Consider the following 13,996-nt stretch of genomic DNA (forward strand, 5'->3'; position numbering starts at 1 on the left):
AAAAAAAAAAAAAAAAAAAAAAAAAAAATTATGTCAAAATTTTATATTTCTTTTCTGCTGATGAACCATTAAGATGTGTGGATGAGATTCATTGTTTTGGAAATCAAACCAAAACAATGAAAAATTTTATGTTTCTTTTCTGCTGATGAACCATTAAGATGTGTGGATGAGATTCATTGTTTTGGAAATCAAACCACTGTACAGTTTATGTGAGTAAAGACAGCTGGAGAGAATAAAACAGATGCGGGGTATTAGCATATTCCATAAGTAATCTACAAAACTCAATTAATGAATTTTTTCATAGCTCCTCCGTGTTTAGAACTAGCTCTTGTTAGCAACTGACTGGCACAATACGACTCATCATCATCAAGGTGCGACGTATTCTGCATACCTTGGTAACAAGCGGTTATTTAAAGGTAATGTTGTCTTTCTATCAACTCATTCCTCTCTGTCCATTCGCTTCTGATATCAACAAGGCATTTTTTCCAACAGTCGTTCATCTGATTTTTTCCTCTATTTGTACAGAAAAACACCTATATGTTATAACCCCAGTAGATCTCTGCTTTCTGAATAGTCAGACCAGCAGCAGCAAATTACTTATGTGCAATATACATTCTAAAAACATTCATTTTGTTTGGCAAGTGACAGAAGACCCAGCAAACACAGCCCATGTGAGTGTATGTGTGTGAGCGGGCGTACCTCTGCGCTGGGTGTCACAAGCATGAAATATGGTATCGAGCAGATTCTCTTCGCAGATGAGGCTGATTTCTGCCATGTTTCTTCCATTTTCAGAGTTAATCGACATTCCTGAAAGAGCTTGAGTACAACACACACCAGACAGAGTGTCCTGAATTATGCAGCGCGGCAGGCACATGATTTCCCTTTAGGCACAGTAGCAAATAACAGTACAATGACCAAACACAGTTTCTGTTAAATTTCACCAAAAAAGTACAGAGGTGGAGGATTGGTAATTACTTATTTACTTAAAAGAAAATATTAAAATTAAATATCTAGATGATGAACTGTAACTGGATCATTTCTTCCTAATATCTCGTAAAAGAATTTTCATGTCAAATAAAGTGATTGGTGCTAGTTTTGTCTTTGATAATTATTTAAAATTTTAAATTACACAAAACAAAAATAGACTTCTGCTTCAAGTTCAGTCAATCAAAAAGTCCAACAGCGAGTTACCAAACACTTTCCACTTCACCCTAATAAAAACCTGAACGAGAATAAAATAATCTTGTGAAGTTTAGACGTTCACATCAACAGGGGAAAGGTTGTAGAAGTCAAAGCTGCCACAGGCTCCTAATCCCCACCTTGTTTTCATATTTATTTACATGCAGTTATCACTCTATAAAAATAATCAAGCTTCACTTTGCATGTTAAAGATGAAGGGAACAGTGAGGTAGAATTATTTTACCTTCTTTACGGCATTCATTTGTTTTCTGAAGTCAAAAGAGGCTAACTTTATTGTAATCTCCTTTGTTCACATTATAAGAGCTGGGCTGTATTTTAAGATTAATATGGAGAGTCATATGACTAAAATGCTTTTAACAAGGAGATGCTAAAACTTTCTGCTATGTCTAGAGATACTTAAAAAGCATTTGTGGTTTAGAAATAATTTGAATATTGGTTATTCAATATAACCAACCCAAACTAACTTTCCTAAGGGAAACAACATTTGAAGTTCACTTTTACTGCTATATTAGTTGGCTTTGCCAAATCCATTTTAGTTTTATGGTCTGCTAGAGTGAAACTTAATACTTTTGTGTGCAATTTAGATCCACAAATGTGACAGTTTTTCCCCCCCCCTGCAAAAGATACATCTTGAAAAAGAATATATAACTTTGGGCAAATTAGTACTCATAATAACTAATTATTATAATGATGATTAAAAAAAAAAAAAAACAAGGTAACAAACAATTCTTAGTTTCTGAAAGCCAGACGAATCTACTTTGGCACTCAGACTCTGCCCCCTACCTCCATCTCCCATGGAAAGTCTTTTCACAACCAGTGCGGGGTAGGGCAGTTCACACTCTGCCGAGTTCGCTGCGTCTGCAGAGCAGAAGTTCACGTTGTAGGAGAGGATGCTGTTCCTCGACGTGAAAGTGCGGGACAGAGGAGGACTCAAGCTCGAGCTCTGGCTGTCGCTCTCAGACTGCGCCGGGTTTGGCCCTCGGGTGAACGTGAAATAAGGGGAGTCCCTGGACTGGCCTGTGGGTGTTGAACAATACCTCTGCCATGTCCTCACATGTTTTAAATCACTCCCATCAGCACCTCTCATCTCTCCCAGAGTGCTTGTGATTGTGTATGTGACATTAGCTGGTGTGGATGGATTGCATTTGGGAGATGAGAGGGGTACGTAGGAACCAAGGCCACTGCTGTGGGAGCTTGGCATCCCCATCCCTTTAACCCTTTCCTCCTCGTCTCTGAGGACGGCTCCTTTCTTCAGAATGGCTTCCAGGTTGTGCCTGAGGCCGGACTGAGGGCTGTCGTAACTGCTGGAAGAGAGTTTAGGGATCTGGAAGGGTGAATTGGGTTCCCTGTCACCACACCACTGGATGGTCTGAAGCTTGCGGCAAATGCTTTCCACGGGGTTGTGCCGACGTGAAGGATGAGGCGTGCAATAGTCCACGTTGCTCATGGTTTGGGGGAAGTGCCGAATTCCTTACTAGAGGAGAGGGTGAGGTCTGGGGGATAGAAAAAAAAAATATTTATGCAAAAGTATTCATGCAGTTTGAACTTTTACATTTTGTCACATTTACAACCCAATTTTACACCAAACGTTAGTGTAATCCGTGTGAAGAAATGTTACCAGATGATAACAGTAACATGTGAATCTGACAGAGATTACTTTATGTTACTCGTTTTTTTCTTACACATTTTAAAGAGGACAAACAAGGTGGCCTCGCGACAGGTCGAGATCAAATACATTTTACAGTATCTGGTAAAGGTTGACTACAATGAACAAATGACTGTGCCATTGACTAAGGCCATTAATTAGTTTTAATCGTGGTTAACTTCCTGTTAACCTGGTCTGAATAAGGCTAGTTACAAATCGCCATGGTAACTTACGGGCTACTGCTTTTTTAGAATTAGCTTCTTCCCGGCTTCAGTGCAATTTTAAAAGCAAACTAGTTAAACCTTTGTCTAATATTATCCACCTGACTACTTTCTTCAATTGTATTAGAATTAACTGTTCCACTTGTGTTAGTTGTTCTTCCTGGCTATAATATTCCAATTAAGAAATACAAGTTTATACAATCCTCAAACTGCCAAAGCCTCTGAACTCGGAGGTCTCCTTTTTGAGTTGTCGTGGTTCCTGGATTGTTAATTTAACAAGAGATGTTCAAGGATGTAGTTACACGAGATAAACTGTAGATTTAAAATGACAGGTGTCAGAAGCACACAGAGCAGAGGAGAAAACTGGTCGAGATAACATAATAATGGAAGCCAAAATTAAAAGTTGTTAACCCTGGCAAGCTCCCAGGGATGTTTCTTTTGTCCTCCTGGTCAAATATGTAAAGCAGGTGCGCAAACCTGCTAATTAATTGACCTGAATTTGTTATTTCACTGCTATTTTTCCTTGCAATGTAAATGTATGTTTGTTTTTAAAAAAAAAGAAGATTTAAGTCAATAGCATTAAAACGGCAATATAAGCGTCTCACTAATAAGCAAAACCTATTTTCTAAAGTTATTTTTTCTCATTTTCGCCGAAATGTAACCAGACATTTAAAAACATCTACCTCAAAATAAAGACTGCATGCCTGATTCTTCAATTTATGCGAGAATGTAAGTATATGTATTATTTTACCTTTGTTGTCTCTTCCGAGCAAATATCCACGGAGGAATAATGAAATGTTTGGCGAACTGTCCACACAGACAAATCGAGCACGCGCACAAGCAGCTCGAGACTGTCAGAACTAAAACCTGCTTCAGAATATGAGTCAGCAGCTCCTCCTTGCGGTACGACTGAGACATTACACCCAAGGAAACGCTAAGATTTGGATAACGGGATGTGTCCGAGATGAAACTTTAACATTTTCGTCCGGTTTTGCCAACAGTTTTTCCTTAGGCATTTGAAGTATGTCAGATTAAAACGTATGACTTCCCTAAACCTCACTAATAACCCCCAGGGTGTTGGTGTGATGAAGTATGTCAGAGTTGGTAAATTTGTTTCTGAATGTATACATCACAACGATGACACTGCTTCCCCTCGAGGAACCAGTAAGCTGTTTAACGTCAAGGTGCACAGTGTTTCATTCCATCACCACGCCTAAGGCTAGGACAGATCTCCTCATCTTAAGGTAAATTAAAAACATCTTAACTTAAGCTAATTACACTTTTGACTGGATTGTCTGTGAGATAAAATAAATAAAAGTCGGAGTTCCTTTTCTGAAATAAGGACAAGAATGTTTGTTTATATTGGAAACCAAGATGTGCCATTTGTTTTTCTTATCACATTTGTGTAACTTCTGCTTACATTTGCATTTAGTCATGGCTACGTTTTGACTATCAATGTAGTATATCAAACATATAGCAGAATGCTTCCAGTTCTCATAATTGCTTCAGAATAAAAAGACTGTGAAGGAAAAATATTTATCCACCTGTAACCCTAAATGGCCTCATACAGCTATTAGGGGGCTCCAACTTTGAGATACTTGTGAAGTGGTAATATTTCGGCATTTCATTATTGCTAAGACTGTTAATGTTTCTTTCAGACAATAAACTACACCATGGCTGGCAGCAGTATTAGCAGCTTTAAGGTAAAGAAGTCTGCTTTGATGGTTCAGAGAAAGTGATTTTAGTAAAGAACTAAATCCTATTATAACTATGAACTTAGCTCACTTACCCTCAGTAGCAGCTCCAGGTATTGCATCTTCATGGTTCCCTGACTCCTTCACACTCAAAAGTCTCCCTTGTTGACCAACATGGAAGTTATTACAGCACCACTGCTTACCCTCATGTTGCCCAAAGCAGCCCTGAAAAGGATTTAAGAGCCACTGTCTTCCTATTGTGACAACAAGCAGATGAAAAGATAATCCGAAGAAATGGCGAACCTCTAAGCAGACTGCAAACAGAAGACTCGAGCCTCTTTTTTAGGCATGTGATTCAGCTTTCGGCTTCATGTTCATCACAGTAAATGCCCATTCTTTCACAGGTGAGGAGTGTGTTTCCATTGTTGCCCATGTCCTCCTGTTGCTCCTCTGCAACCTGCTCAGCAGAATCCACTTTCCCAGCTCACGCTAAGTCGCTGGAGCTTTGCATGTTTTCTGACCCTGAACGTCTGAGCGGGAGACAGCAGGCTCAGGTGGAGATTAGACATGTGCAGACACTCACGGAGACATGCTCTCCCAAGGAGAAGCGTTGGCTTCGGTTTTGCGTGTTTGCTTCACGGCCTTTAGAGCTACACAACATACTGAATCAAAATCTTGAATGCAGTTTCAGTGTGTGCAATATTGCAACCATAAGGGAGTGATTGAATCCAATGTTTAGCTATAATATTTCAAACTCTGCTTACTGAGTAGACCAGCTGAATGGACATTTAGCAACCTTTATGCCAACACCTGACATAGATCTCAAATACCAAAATGTTAGACCTCAAGTACTCTTTTAATGGTCCTTCAGTACTTTGCCTAAGAGTTTGTACCCCCAAACCTTTTAAATGTCACTTCAGTCCTTCTTACACACTCAAGATACTCATCAAAGGTAATAATTATAGCTACATAATCCTGGCCAAACTCTGACTGGACTGGGAGTGATAATAGCGGTGATAGATTAGCTCTCATGTGGAAGCGTAAAGCTCTGTTAATGGCCTGCTGTGGCCTTGCAGTATTGGACTGATTGTTGTGAAGTGCAACAGTCAATTTATTTAAGTATATCTGAAGAAACATGATAACTGTGAGGCAAATAATTGTAAAGCAGAAACGGTTTGGAAAGACACCGGCAGTACGCTCACTGATTCCTTACAAGTGCTGTACTTTACTGTAATCTGGGATTAGGATGCAAGGAACCTCCTGCACCAGGAGGGAGAAGATGGAGGGCCGGCCTAATCCCAACAGATAGCTGATGCCTGGCCAACTGGAGGTGTCTCTTTCAAAGAGGGATCATTGGATTCAGTCTTGGAAAACAGCAGGAAACCGCAACAATCCCTCTTATCCTTTTGTCTGTACTGCAGAAGAAACATTTGCAGTTTTGCTCCTCAATTCCAAAAGACCCAAAAAAGGAAACAAATGCAACACTCTCAGTGAGAAAGTTCAATTCATCTGAAGTCTGGCAACTCCAGTTTTTGCATTTTTGTTGTATCAATCCCCATACTCCATATGTGCCTGTGGGCTGGTGTGTTCAGGGCAATGGCTATTGGTAGTTTTCTTCTACAGAAGAAGACCTACAACAGGAATACCTTCTTTCCTATATTTGCTTCTTGTTGTTGACACAACTTTAGTGAAGAGCGTGGAGAAGGAATGAAATGACAATTGCAGTTAAATGTCGATAAGACCAAAGAAACGGCGGCCCCTTTCAGCCGCACAAAGACATACGGTTGGATCTCCATCTCAGGAGCCGATGTGGTGCTAGTCAAATCATACAAATGCATTGGTGCTACCCTGGGCTGAAAGTTGTAGTTGACCACAAACAACTGAGGTACATTCCAAAAAAGACAACACTTTCCATCACCAGTGACCAAGTCCATATTCAAGCCAGTGGTGTGCTGGGGTGCCTCAATGAAGCTGAGGGACTCTGACAGACTCAATAACCAGGAAGATAACTGGAAATAACTGATAGAGTAGCTTTGTTTTTTTCTCTGTTAATTCTTACTGCTCCATTAGGCAGCAGACCTCGTCGTCCAGCTCTCTACCAGTCTGAAGACGAAGCCAGATGTTGTTGACTTTGGGACAGTCTTCACAGACCACATGCTGACCGTGGAGTGGAACGCCAATGATGGCTGGCAGACTCCCCTCATCAGGCCCTTTGGGGACCTTTCCCTTCACCCAGCCTGTTCAGCACTGCATTACGCCGTCGAGGTACGCAGCCTCGCAGAAGTATCCACGCTCATTGAACTATTTACATTTTTACCACCTTGGACAGAAATTTAACGTTCTTAACTTTCTGACAAGACAATAAGGTTAAACATACAATCAGAACCACAATGGAATAGTTTAGATGAATACATATCTGGTCCAAACCAGGCTCAAATCCAGTTGAGGATGTGCGAGAACACTTTAAAACTAATATCCTCCATTTGTGACGGAGACATTTGGCCTTTGCAAAAAAGAATGGACAGAAATGTCAACCTCTAACTGTGAAACATCTGAATACAAATTCAAAGACGAGTTCTTTTCTTGACCTGACTTTTTCTTGTATACCCAATATGATGTTTCTGATTACATTTTAATCATTTTCAATATGGTCTTTCTTCTAATGAGCTGTTTGAAGGCCTGAAAGTGTACCGAGGTGATGACAAGCGCCTCCGCCTCTTCAGGCCCCTATTGAACATGGAGCGAATGTCAAAGTCTGCAGAGAGAGCTTGTCTACCTGTAAGATGGACAAAACAAGGAAACATTTTTATTTTATAGCAGGTCAAAGGAAAAGGATGGCTGGTAGAGAATAAAAATATATCTCTGGTCTTTTTTTTTTTTTTTTTTTTTTTTTTTTTTTTTTTTTTTTTTTTTTAAAAGGCCTTTGATCAATCAGAGTTGCTGGGGTGCATCAAGAGGCTGATAGAAATCGACCAGGACTGGGTGCCTCATTTAGGTCCAGCCTGTCTGTATATAAGACCAACACTTATCGGCACTGAGGTGAGCAGAAGTGTAGTTTTGTCAAATTCCTTCCTGTCATAGATGCTCTAAAATCTAAACAGTGTGTTTCTGTGTTTTTGTTCCCACCGCAGCCTTCTCTAGGGGTTAAGAAACCTAACCGTGCCTTGCTGTATGTAATCATGTGTCAAGCCGGCTCTTACTTCAACACCAAGCTGTCTCTGTGGGCCGACCCAAAGTACACACGGGCCTGGAAAGGCGGAACTGGAGACTGCAAGATGGGAGGGTCGGTACGCGCAAACGGTGCTTTTGGTTTAAAATCCATTTAATGCCTTACTCCTAAGCAGATTAAAGCACACTGAAGATAATTTTAGCTAAGCTACAGTAATTGTTTTGGATTTCTACAGGAACTATGGAGGGACTCTCTTTGCACAGCTTGAGGCGGGGAGTTATGGCTGTCAGCAGGTGCTGTGGCTGTACGGAGAGGACCACCAGATAACCGAAGGAGGAACCATGAATATCTTTCTACACTGGATCAATGAGGACGGAGGTCATTGGACCTATACTTGACAGTACTCATATCTATGTTTTAACTTTCTGAAAGGTGAAATAACAGCTTATTTTGATTAGATGAGGAACTTGCAACGCCACCACTAGATGGCACCATTCTTCCAGGCGTCACCAGGCAGAGCATCCTGGACCTCGCCAGAAAATGGGTAAGAAATACCTTTAGTAGAGAATGGTGATTCAAAACCTTATTTACGCTCTGATACCTAATTGGACAAAAAAAAAAAAAAAAGGTATTCAGTTAAATTTTAGAAGAGATGATAAACTTTAAAGGTCAGCATTCGGGTTTCCTGAATTCCTGCTGCTCTGCTTCGAAGGATGAGTTCAAAGTGTTGGAGCGATACCTGACAATGGGCCAGCTGTGCTCGGCTCTGAAGCAGCAGCGTCTTAAGGAGATGTTTGGCTCTGGCACTGCCTGCAGGGTCTGCCATATAGGAAGCATTGTGTACGAAGAAAAGGTAAGAAATTCACAAAACTCTTCTTCTAGTGTAAAATAAGAGACCAGCTAGAGAAAAAAGCTAGGCCTTTAAGCCTCCCAGAGTTAGCACATGATATGTCATTTTATATGTACTGGGAGGACTTGATGAATCAGCTGAGCCAGAGTTTAGAAGAGAAACAGAAATTTCAGCTTCAAGGAAAGTTTCACTTTTCACAACAAAGCGATTGGTTTCAGTAGATGCTTGGTAAACACTGTTCAGATGTGTTTAGCTGCTCTCCATCTCTTGTTATTTTGCTTCAGTGTATCTCAACATTTTTACAACTTTGTTCTTGGTCAGAAATTTTGGACTCTGGCTGGTTTTTCCACACATTTCCAGCCGAATGTTTGTACCAGAGACACTGCTACGGCCTTTGCTCTTTGCTCTGTTTTTATGCTCATTCATTATTTTGGACAACCTAATTGCAACGTGGTTAATGTTAGCATAGCATATAACTTTTCCCTGACCAGTATGTTTGGGATTTCCCCCCCCATAACTAGATGAAATTTGAAAGTGGCTTAATTCCCCCCCCCTACTTTTGTCTGACATTAAATTTTGATTAATGATCTCAAACAATAATTTGTGACAAAAAAAAGCAAAAATGGAAGAAACTTTGCGACAGACAAATCTTGTTTTACATTCATTTCTGTTCGCAAAGTTAAGAAACATGTTTGTCTAAAGAAAAAGAAAACAACAATGAATGAAAGTACAGAGAAGCTGTGAAAGTCAACAGATGTTACAAGCCAAGATTTGTTTTATATACAAAGTCATTTTATTCATTATTATTTAAGTCATTATTATTATTATTATTATTATTATTATTATTCTCAGTGGATAATGTACAAACCAGTCCCCTAACACCATCTAAGAACTGCAGATAGTAAAGTTTAATGTGTTAAAATAGAGCTAACCTATACAGACAGCATCAATAAGTCATAATGGGAGAAATATGTCCTAGTGTTTCTCACTTTACTTCAACAAATCTTTTATTTCCTTTTTTTTTTTTTTTCGAGGTAAAGTAAGAGCTTTCACTCCAATTTTCTTTTGACCAGTTTTCCCAATAAGATCCTACATTTTCACTTGGCATATTCCCAAATAGTTTTTCCACAGAAAGATCTTCCATTTACAAATTACAAAAAAAATAAAATAAATAAAAATGTTCTCTGCTGTTCTGCACGACACATAATCACTTAAAAAGTTGCCGCAACTCTGCGGAGAAAAAAAGAGAAATGCTCCCACAGGGTCTAATTGTGTGAGAAAAATACGTCTTAAAATTATGTATCTGCTTAACAACATTGGATAGGGTTGGTACTCCTAATTTTCTATCAATAAAATATGACTCAATATAATTCAAGCTTGTGTTTTTCCAGAATTTGCAGCTCCCCAATCAAGACGAGCACTCGTTATCTTCAAGGATTGCAACAGAACTGACAGATATACAGGTTAGTAGGTAAACACAAATGTCTCCTTTTATGTTACATGGTTTAGCTTACGGCGTTCGGTGACAGTAAGATTTAGCTGAGTAGCAAGAGGTAGAAAAAGAAAATCCCCAAATTAAATAAAAAACATAAAATTTAATAATAAATATTGCAAATAAAAGGCAACCCCTAACAAATACCCCCTCTACCAAAAAAAAATTCAATTAACTTTTATCGCCATAATTGAATTGGCACGCAGTTATCCAAGTAGTTATTACGTAACTTAATGAGATAAAATCACAAAGTTGTTTTAAATAAACCTTCTTCGGTCCTTATTGATAAAACTTACTGTATGCGTGAACTTCCTCTAAGTGTATAATAAGTGAGGTATCCTGTAAGGAATTAAATAATGACTTAGTATAGTCTTCTTAGCCAACAACAACAAACAAACAGAAAAAAATCTCCCACTGACAGTCTACTTAGCGTTTCAGATTTAAACAGATTTCTAATAGCTTTTGGCCCAGTAGGGTTAATGAGTGTGCTAATTATTGCTGATCCTCTGTTACTGTATTGTGTACTGAGCCTATTAGTTGGCATATAAGCTTTAATGTGATCATTATTTTATCACTTGTACTGGGGAAAAGCCCCCTAGGTTTCGAATCCTACACTCAATGGACACTAACTGTAATTTCAACATTGTGCCTAGTTGTGGCTGACATACAGCCAGGAAGATCCCCCAAGAATATCTCAGTGTAGTGATATTCCCAAGCCTGGCTAATTATGGACTCCAAACAAACCTTCGGGTGATGTCATCATGCAGACCTAGACATCCAGTAAACTGTAATTTTTGAAAGAGATTTTGTACTGTGTAGGCTATAAGTTCTCACCGTCGCTCGCAAAAGTATTCAGCATTTCCACCAGCCATATTACAACCACAAGCTTCCGCTTATTTTACTTGGACTTTGTGACAACCCAACATAAAGTAACGCGTGACAAAAGTAGAACGAAAACCTGTTTTTTTTTTTTCTTTTCCTTGTTTTCAGTAAAAAATCTGAAACGAGTTGATATTGTGTGAAGAACTTCTGTAAAAACACATTTTTCGGTCTTCCCACGGATTCTTAATTGAATTTAGATCTGGGATGCTCTCATATATGAATATACTTTCACTTTACTTTTGCTTTATTTTGGTTAAAATAACAATGTTGTTAACTCTTTCAAGTTAACGCAAAGAAAACAAAAACAAAATACTGCTTTACAAACCCGTATAATTTACCAAAAAAACGAGTAGGCTGAAGACGAGGCATAGGCTTGCATGATGTCAGGCAAAAATGTAATTGTAATGCGATTACGGAAAAATTCAATGACATCAGTTAACTCACATTTCTGTGAGTTTGTTTAACTTTGTGAAATGTCTCCAACTCTTTCCTTGATCAGATTGTGGGCGTTAAGGACAGTGGACACAATACATCTTGACCAAATACAAGGTTTCCGCCAGAAAACTTGCTAAGCCTGGCGGTTGGGGTGCTCGGCAGAGATTCATCCAGCGGCCCGCCATGTTTTTGAGTTAAAAAATGTTTAGAGTTGACAGGAAATTTGAAAACATCGCTTGATAATTATGCATTATTGGAAGATTGGAAGATTAATATCTGAACACCAACTATAAAGTCTTAAAAAATGCCAAAAAACTTAATGCTAAGCCTGGTGGGGGCACAAGTAAAGCCTGGTGGCCCACCAGGCTTATAATACACTGGGGGAAACCCCAAAATATGGTACAACTCCTTCTATGTCCACATAATCCTTTGTGTCTGTCTATTGCATGTAATTCAGACAAAAACAAGGTTTTATTGTGGTTGTAGCGTAACAAAATGTCATCCATTTATTATTCACTTTTATAAGACGACAAACGATGAGCTTGTTAAATGAACAAGGGTAAAAAAAAAAAAACCCACCAGCACAGCTGCTAGCACTAAAAATGAGTAACATTAAGACGCTTTGCAACCTCTATCTCTATAATGATCAATGGTCACACATGGTTTCATATCCAATCCTACTGATCTCAGTATCGTCCTTCAAACTCTTAGATTAGTCCGTGCAATTATCTCTTCAACTTTCTGTTTGTTTCCTCGCGCGTTTTCTTTCTAAAAGTCAATAATTAGCATATCAGGCCGCTTCATCGTGCGAGTATGTGCTAAGAATGCTGCTACGTCTGCGGATGCGATAAGATCCCCCCTCCCGTCTTCCGGAGAGTGCAACGCGGGCGAAAGTGACAGTTTGTCGGCCCGCCGGCGGAGCGACGGAGGTAGGGGCCGAGGCAAACTCCTGGATTTCTCTCATTATGCCCGTTGTAATTGCACAAACTCAATTATTGCCTCAGCCTCGTGTGATCTTCAAAGCCAAAGATGGTGCAAATGAAGCCTGGAACAAGTGGGAGAGGAGGAGGAGGGAGCTTAATGAACAATAAAATCGACAAAACGCCGGAAAATGCTGCAGCTCCTTCCTCGGTGCTGTTAAATCTGTTGACATTTCATTTGGAGGCAAGCCGTACAGTGCACACACATACACACACACACACCCAACCCGTCCCGAAGACAACATTGTGCAACAAACAAATGAGTGGTCCGAGGCTGCAGATGAAAGATGGGTTTACTAAGTCGCCCTGCTGTTCCTCTTTCAAGTTAATTAGAAATCACATTCTTTTGTTTCCCCTTCACAGGCGTTTATTTACTTTCTCACTCCGACCATTAGAACAAATTTGCAACATGAGACACGAATAATTGGATTTGTCTCCGCGCCTGTCACGGATTGGGGAGCATTTTGTTTTGATTTTTTATTATAGTTCCCGTTTTCTCTGTTGTGTGGCGTTGCATTCTGCCGCTGACAAGAGTTTGCAGATTTGCTTACGGATATTTGAGTTTTTATTTATTTATTTTTCCTCTTTTTTATGTGATTATTTGTGTTTCTCTCGCAATTAAGCAGAGAAGTTTAGTGCTTAGCGGCTTAGCAAGATGGGTTTTTTTCTTTTTTTTTCTTGGGTCCCCCAGAGGATAGAAGTTTGTCATTTAACCTTCTCCGTATAAACTTTGCTCTTTTTTCAGCATGGCCGCTCTCCGAGTGACTGGACGTACCTTGTGTAGCGGTGATGAAGAATTTTGGACTGGGATGTGACAAAGCCATTGAAATCAGACTGATCTGCACTTGTCATAAGGAGAAAAAAAAGATACTATTACTCTACCTAGCTGTGGTTGTGTCATGTTTTACTTGTTATTTAATCTAAGTTAAAAAGAATCGCACAACTGTCCAAAGCAATTAGCAAAAGTAGCTTGATGTCTAACGTAATACTGCACAATAACTTACAGAAACCAGCAACCGCAGCCACTTGTTTTTACCAACTTGCAAACTAGCATGTAAGAATTACGAAGCACCTAGAATGAACTGCTGTCATTTTTTTAAAAAAATTTTGCAGCAACAACAACAACAACAAAAAATGCTATTAAACTGTTTTAATCAATATTGTGCTGTTGGATTTTAATTTAAGCAAACAGGATTTTGCATAGTGGAAAAACTGGACCCGATAAACTGAGAACCCAAAGCTGCCTTATAATCCTTTAGGAAAGATCTATGTAGAGAGAGAAATCACACAACAGTGCCAGCAAAGTGCAAAATTTCTCATTTATTCACAGAAATGACAGGAGTAGTTGGAGCTTAATGCAGGACAATCCTGGAACAAAACCTATTAGGAGCTGAGGTTACAACAACATACCTCCAACAGAACGGATCA

General features: G+C 39.4%; 2 protein-coding genes across 15 annotated transcripts in view; one reads left to right on the forward strand and one right to left on the reverse strand.

Annotated features, from left to right (window-relative positions):
- Positions 1–5,223, reverse strand: part of lrmp (lymphoid-restricted membrane protein) — a 38,874-nt gene extending 33,651 nt beyond the window's left edge. For 7 of the 14 annotated variants that reach the window (XM_015049783.1, XM_015049725.1, XM_015049741.1 and 4 more), the window contains exons 1-3: positions 3,818–3,927; positions 1,984–2,693; positions 700–816 (exon numbers count right to left, since the gene is read on the reverse strand). In XM_015049783.1, coding sequence (XP_014905269.1) covers positions 700–816; positions 1,984–2,647 — 781 coding nt within the window. In that variant the 5' untranslated portion in view covers positions 2,648–2,693; positions 3,818–3,927. Of the gene's footprint in view, positions 1–699; positions 817–1,983; positions 2,694–3,817; positions 3,930–4,855 lie in introns of those variants that run through there. The other 7 variants (XM_015049818.1, XM_015049799.1, XM_015049791.1 and 4 more) reach the window with 4 other exon arrangements.
- bcat1 (branched chain amino-acid transaminase 1, cytosolic) lies at positions 4,072–13,449 on the forward strand. The gene is made up of 11 exons (XM_015049836.1): positions 4,072–4,310; positions 4,725–4,769; positions 6,831–7,025; positions 7,428–7,538; positions 7,680–7,799; positions 7,892–8,043; positions 8,165–8,307; positions 8,388–8,473; positions 8,642–8,782; positions 10,171–10,242; positions 13,314–13,449. The coding sequence occupies exons 2-11, from the start codon at positions 4,740–4,742 to the stop codon at positions 13,350–13,352; spliced, it is 1,089 nt and encodes a 362-aa protein (XP_014905322.1). The 5' UTR covers positions 4,072–4,310; positions 4,725–4,739; the 3' UTR covers positions 13,353–13,449.
- Positions 13,450–13,996: the final 547 nt, after the last annotated feature.

Source organism: Poecilia latipinna, unplaced genomic scaffold, assembly GCF_001443285.1.
Source record: "Poecilia latipinna isolate Pla-1442-1.1 unplaced genomic scaffold, P_latipinna-1.0 Scaffold46, whole genome shotgun sequence".
Lineage (NCBI taxonomy): Eukaryota > Metazoa > Chordata > Actinopteri > Cyprinodontiformes > Poeciliidae > Poecilia > Poecilia latipinna.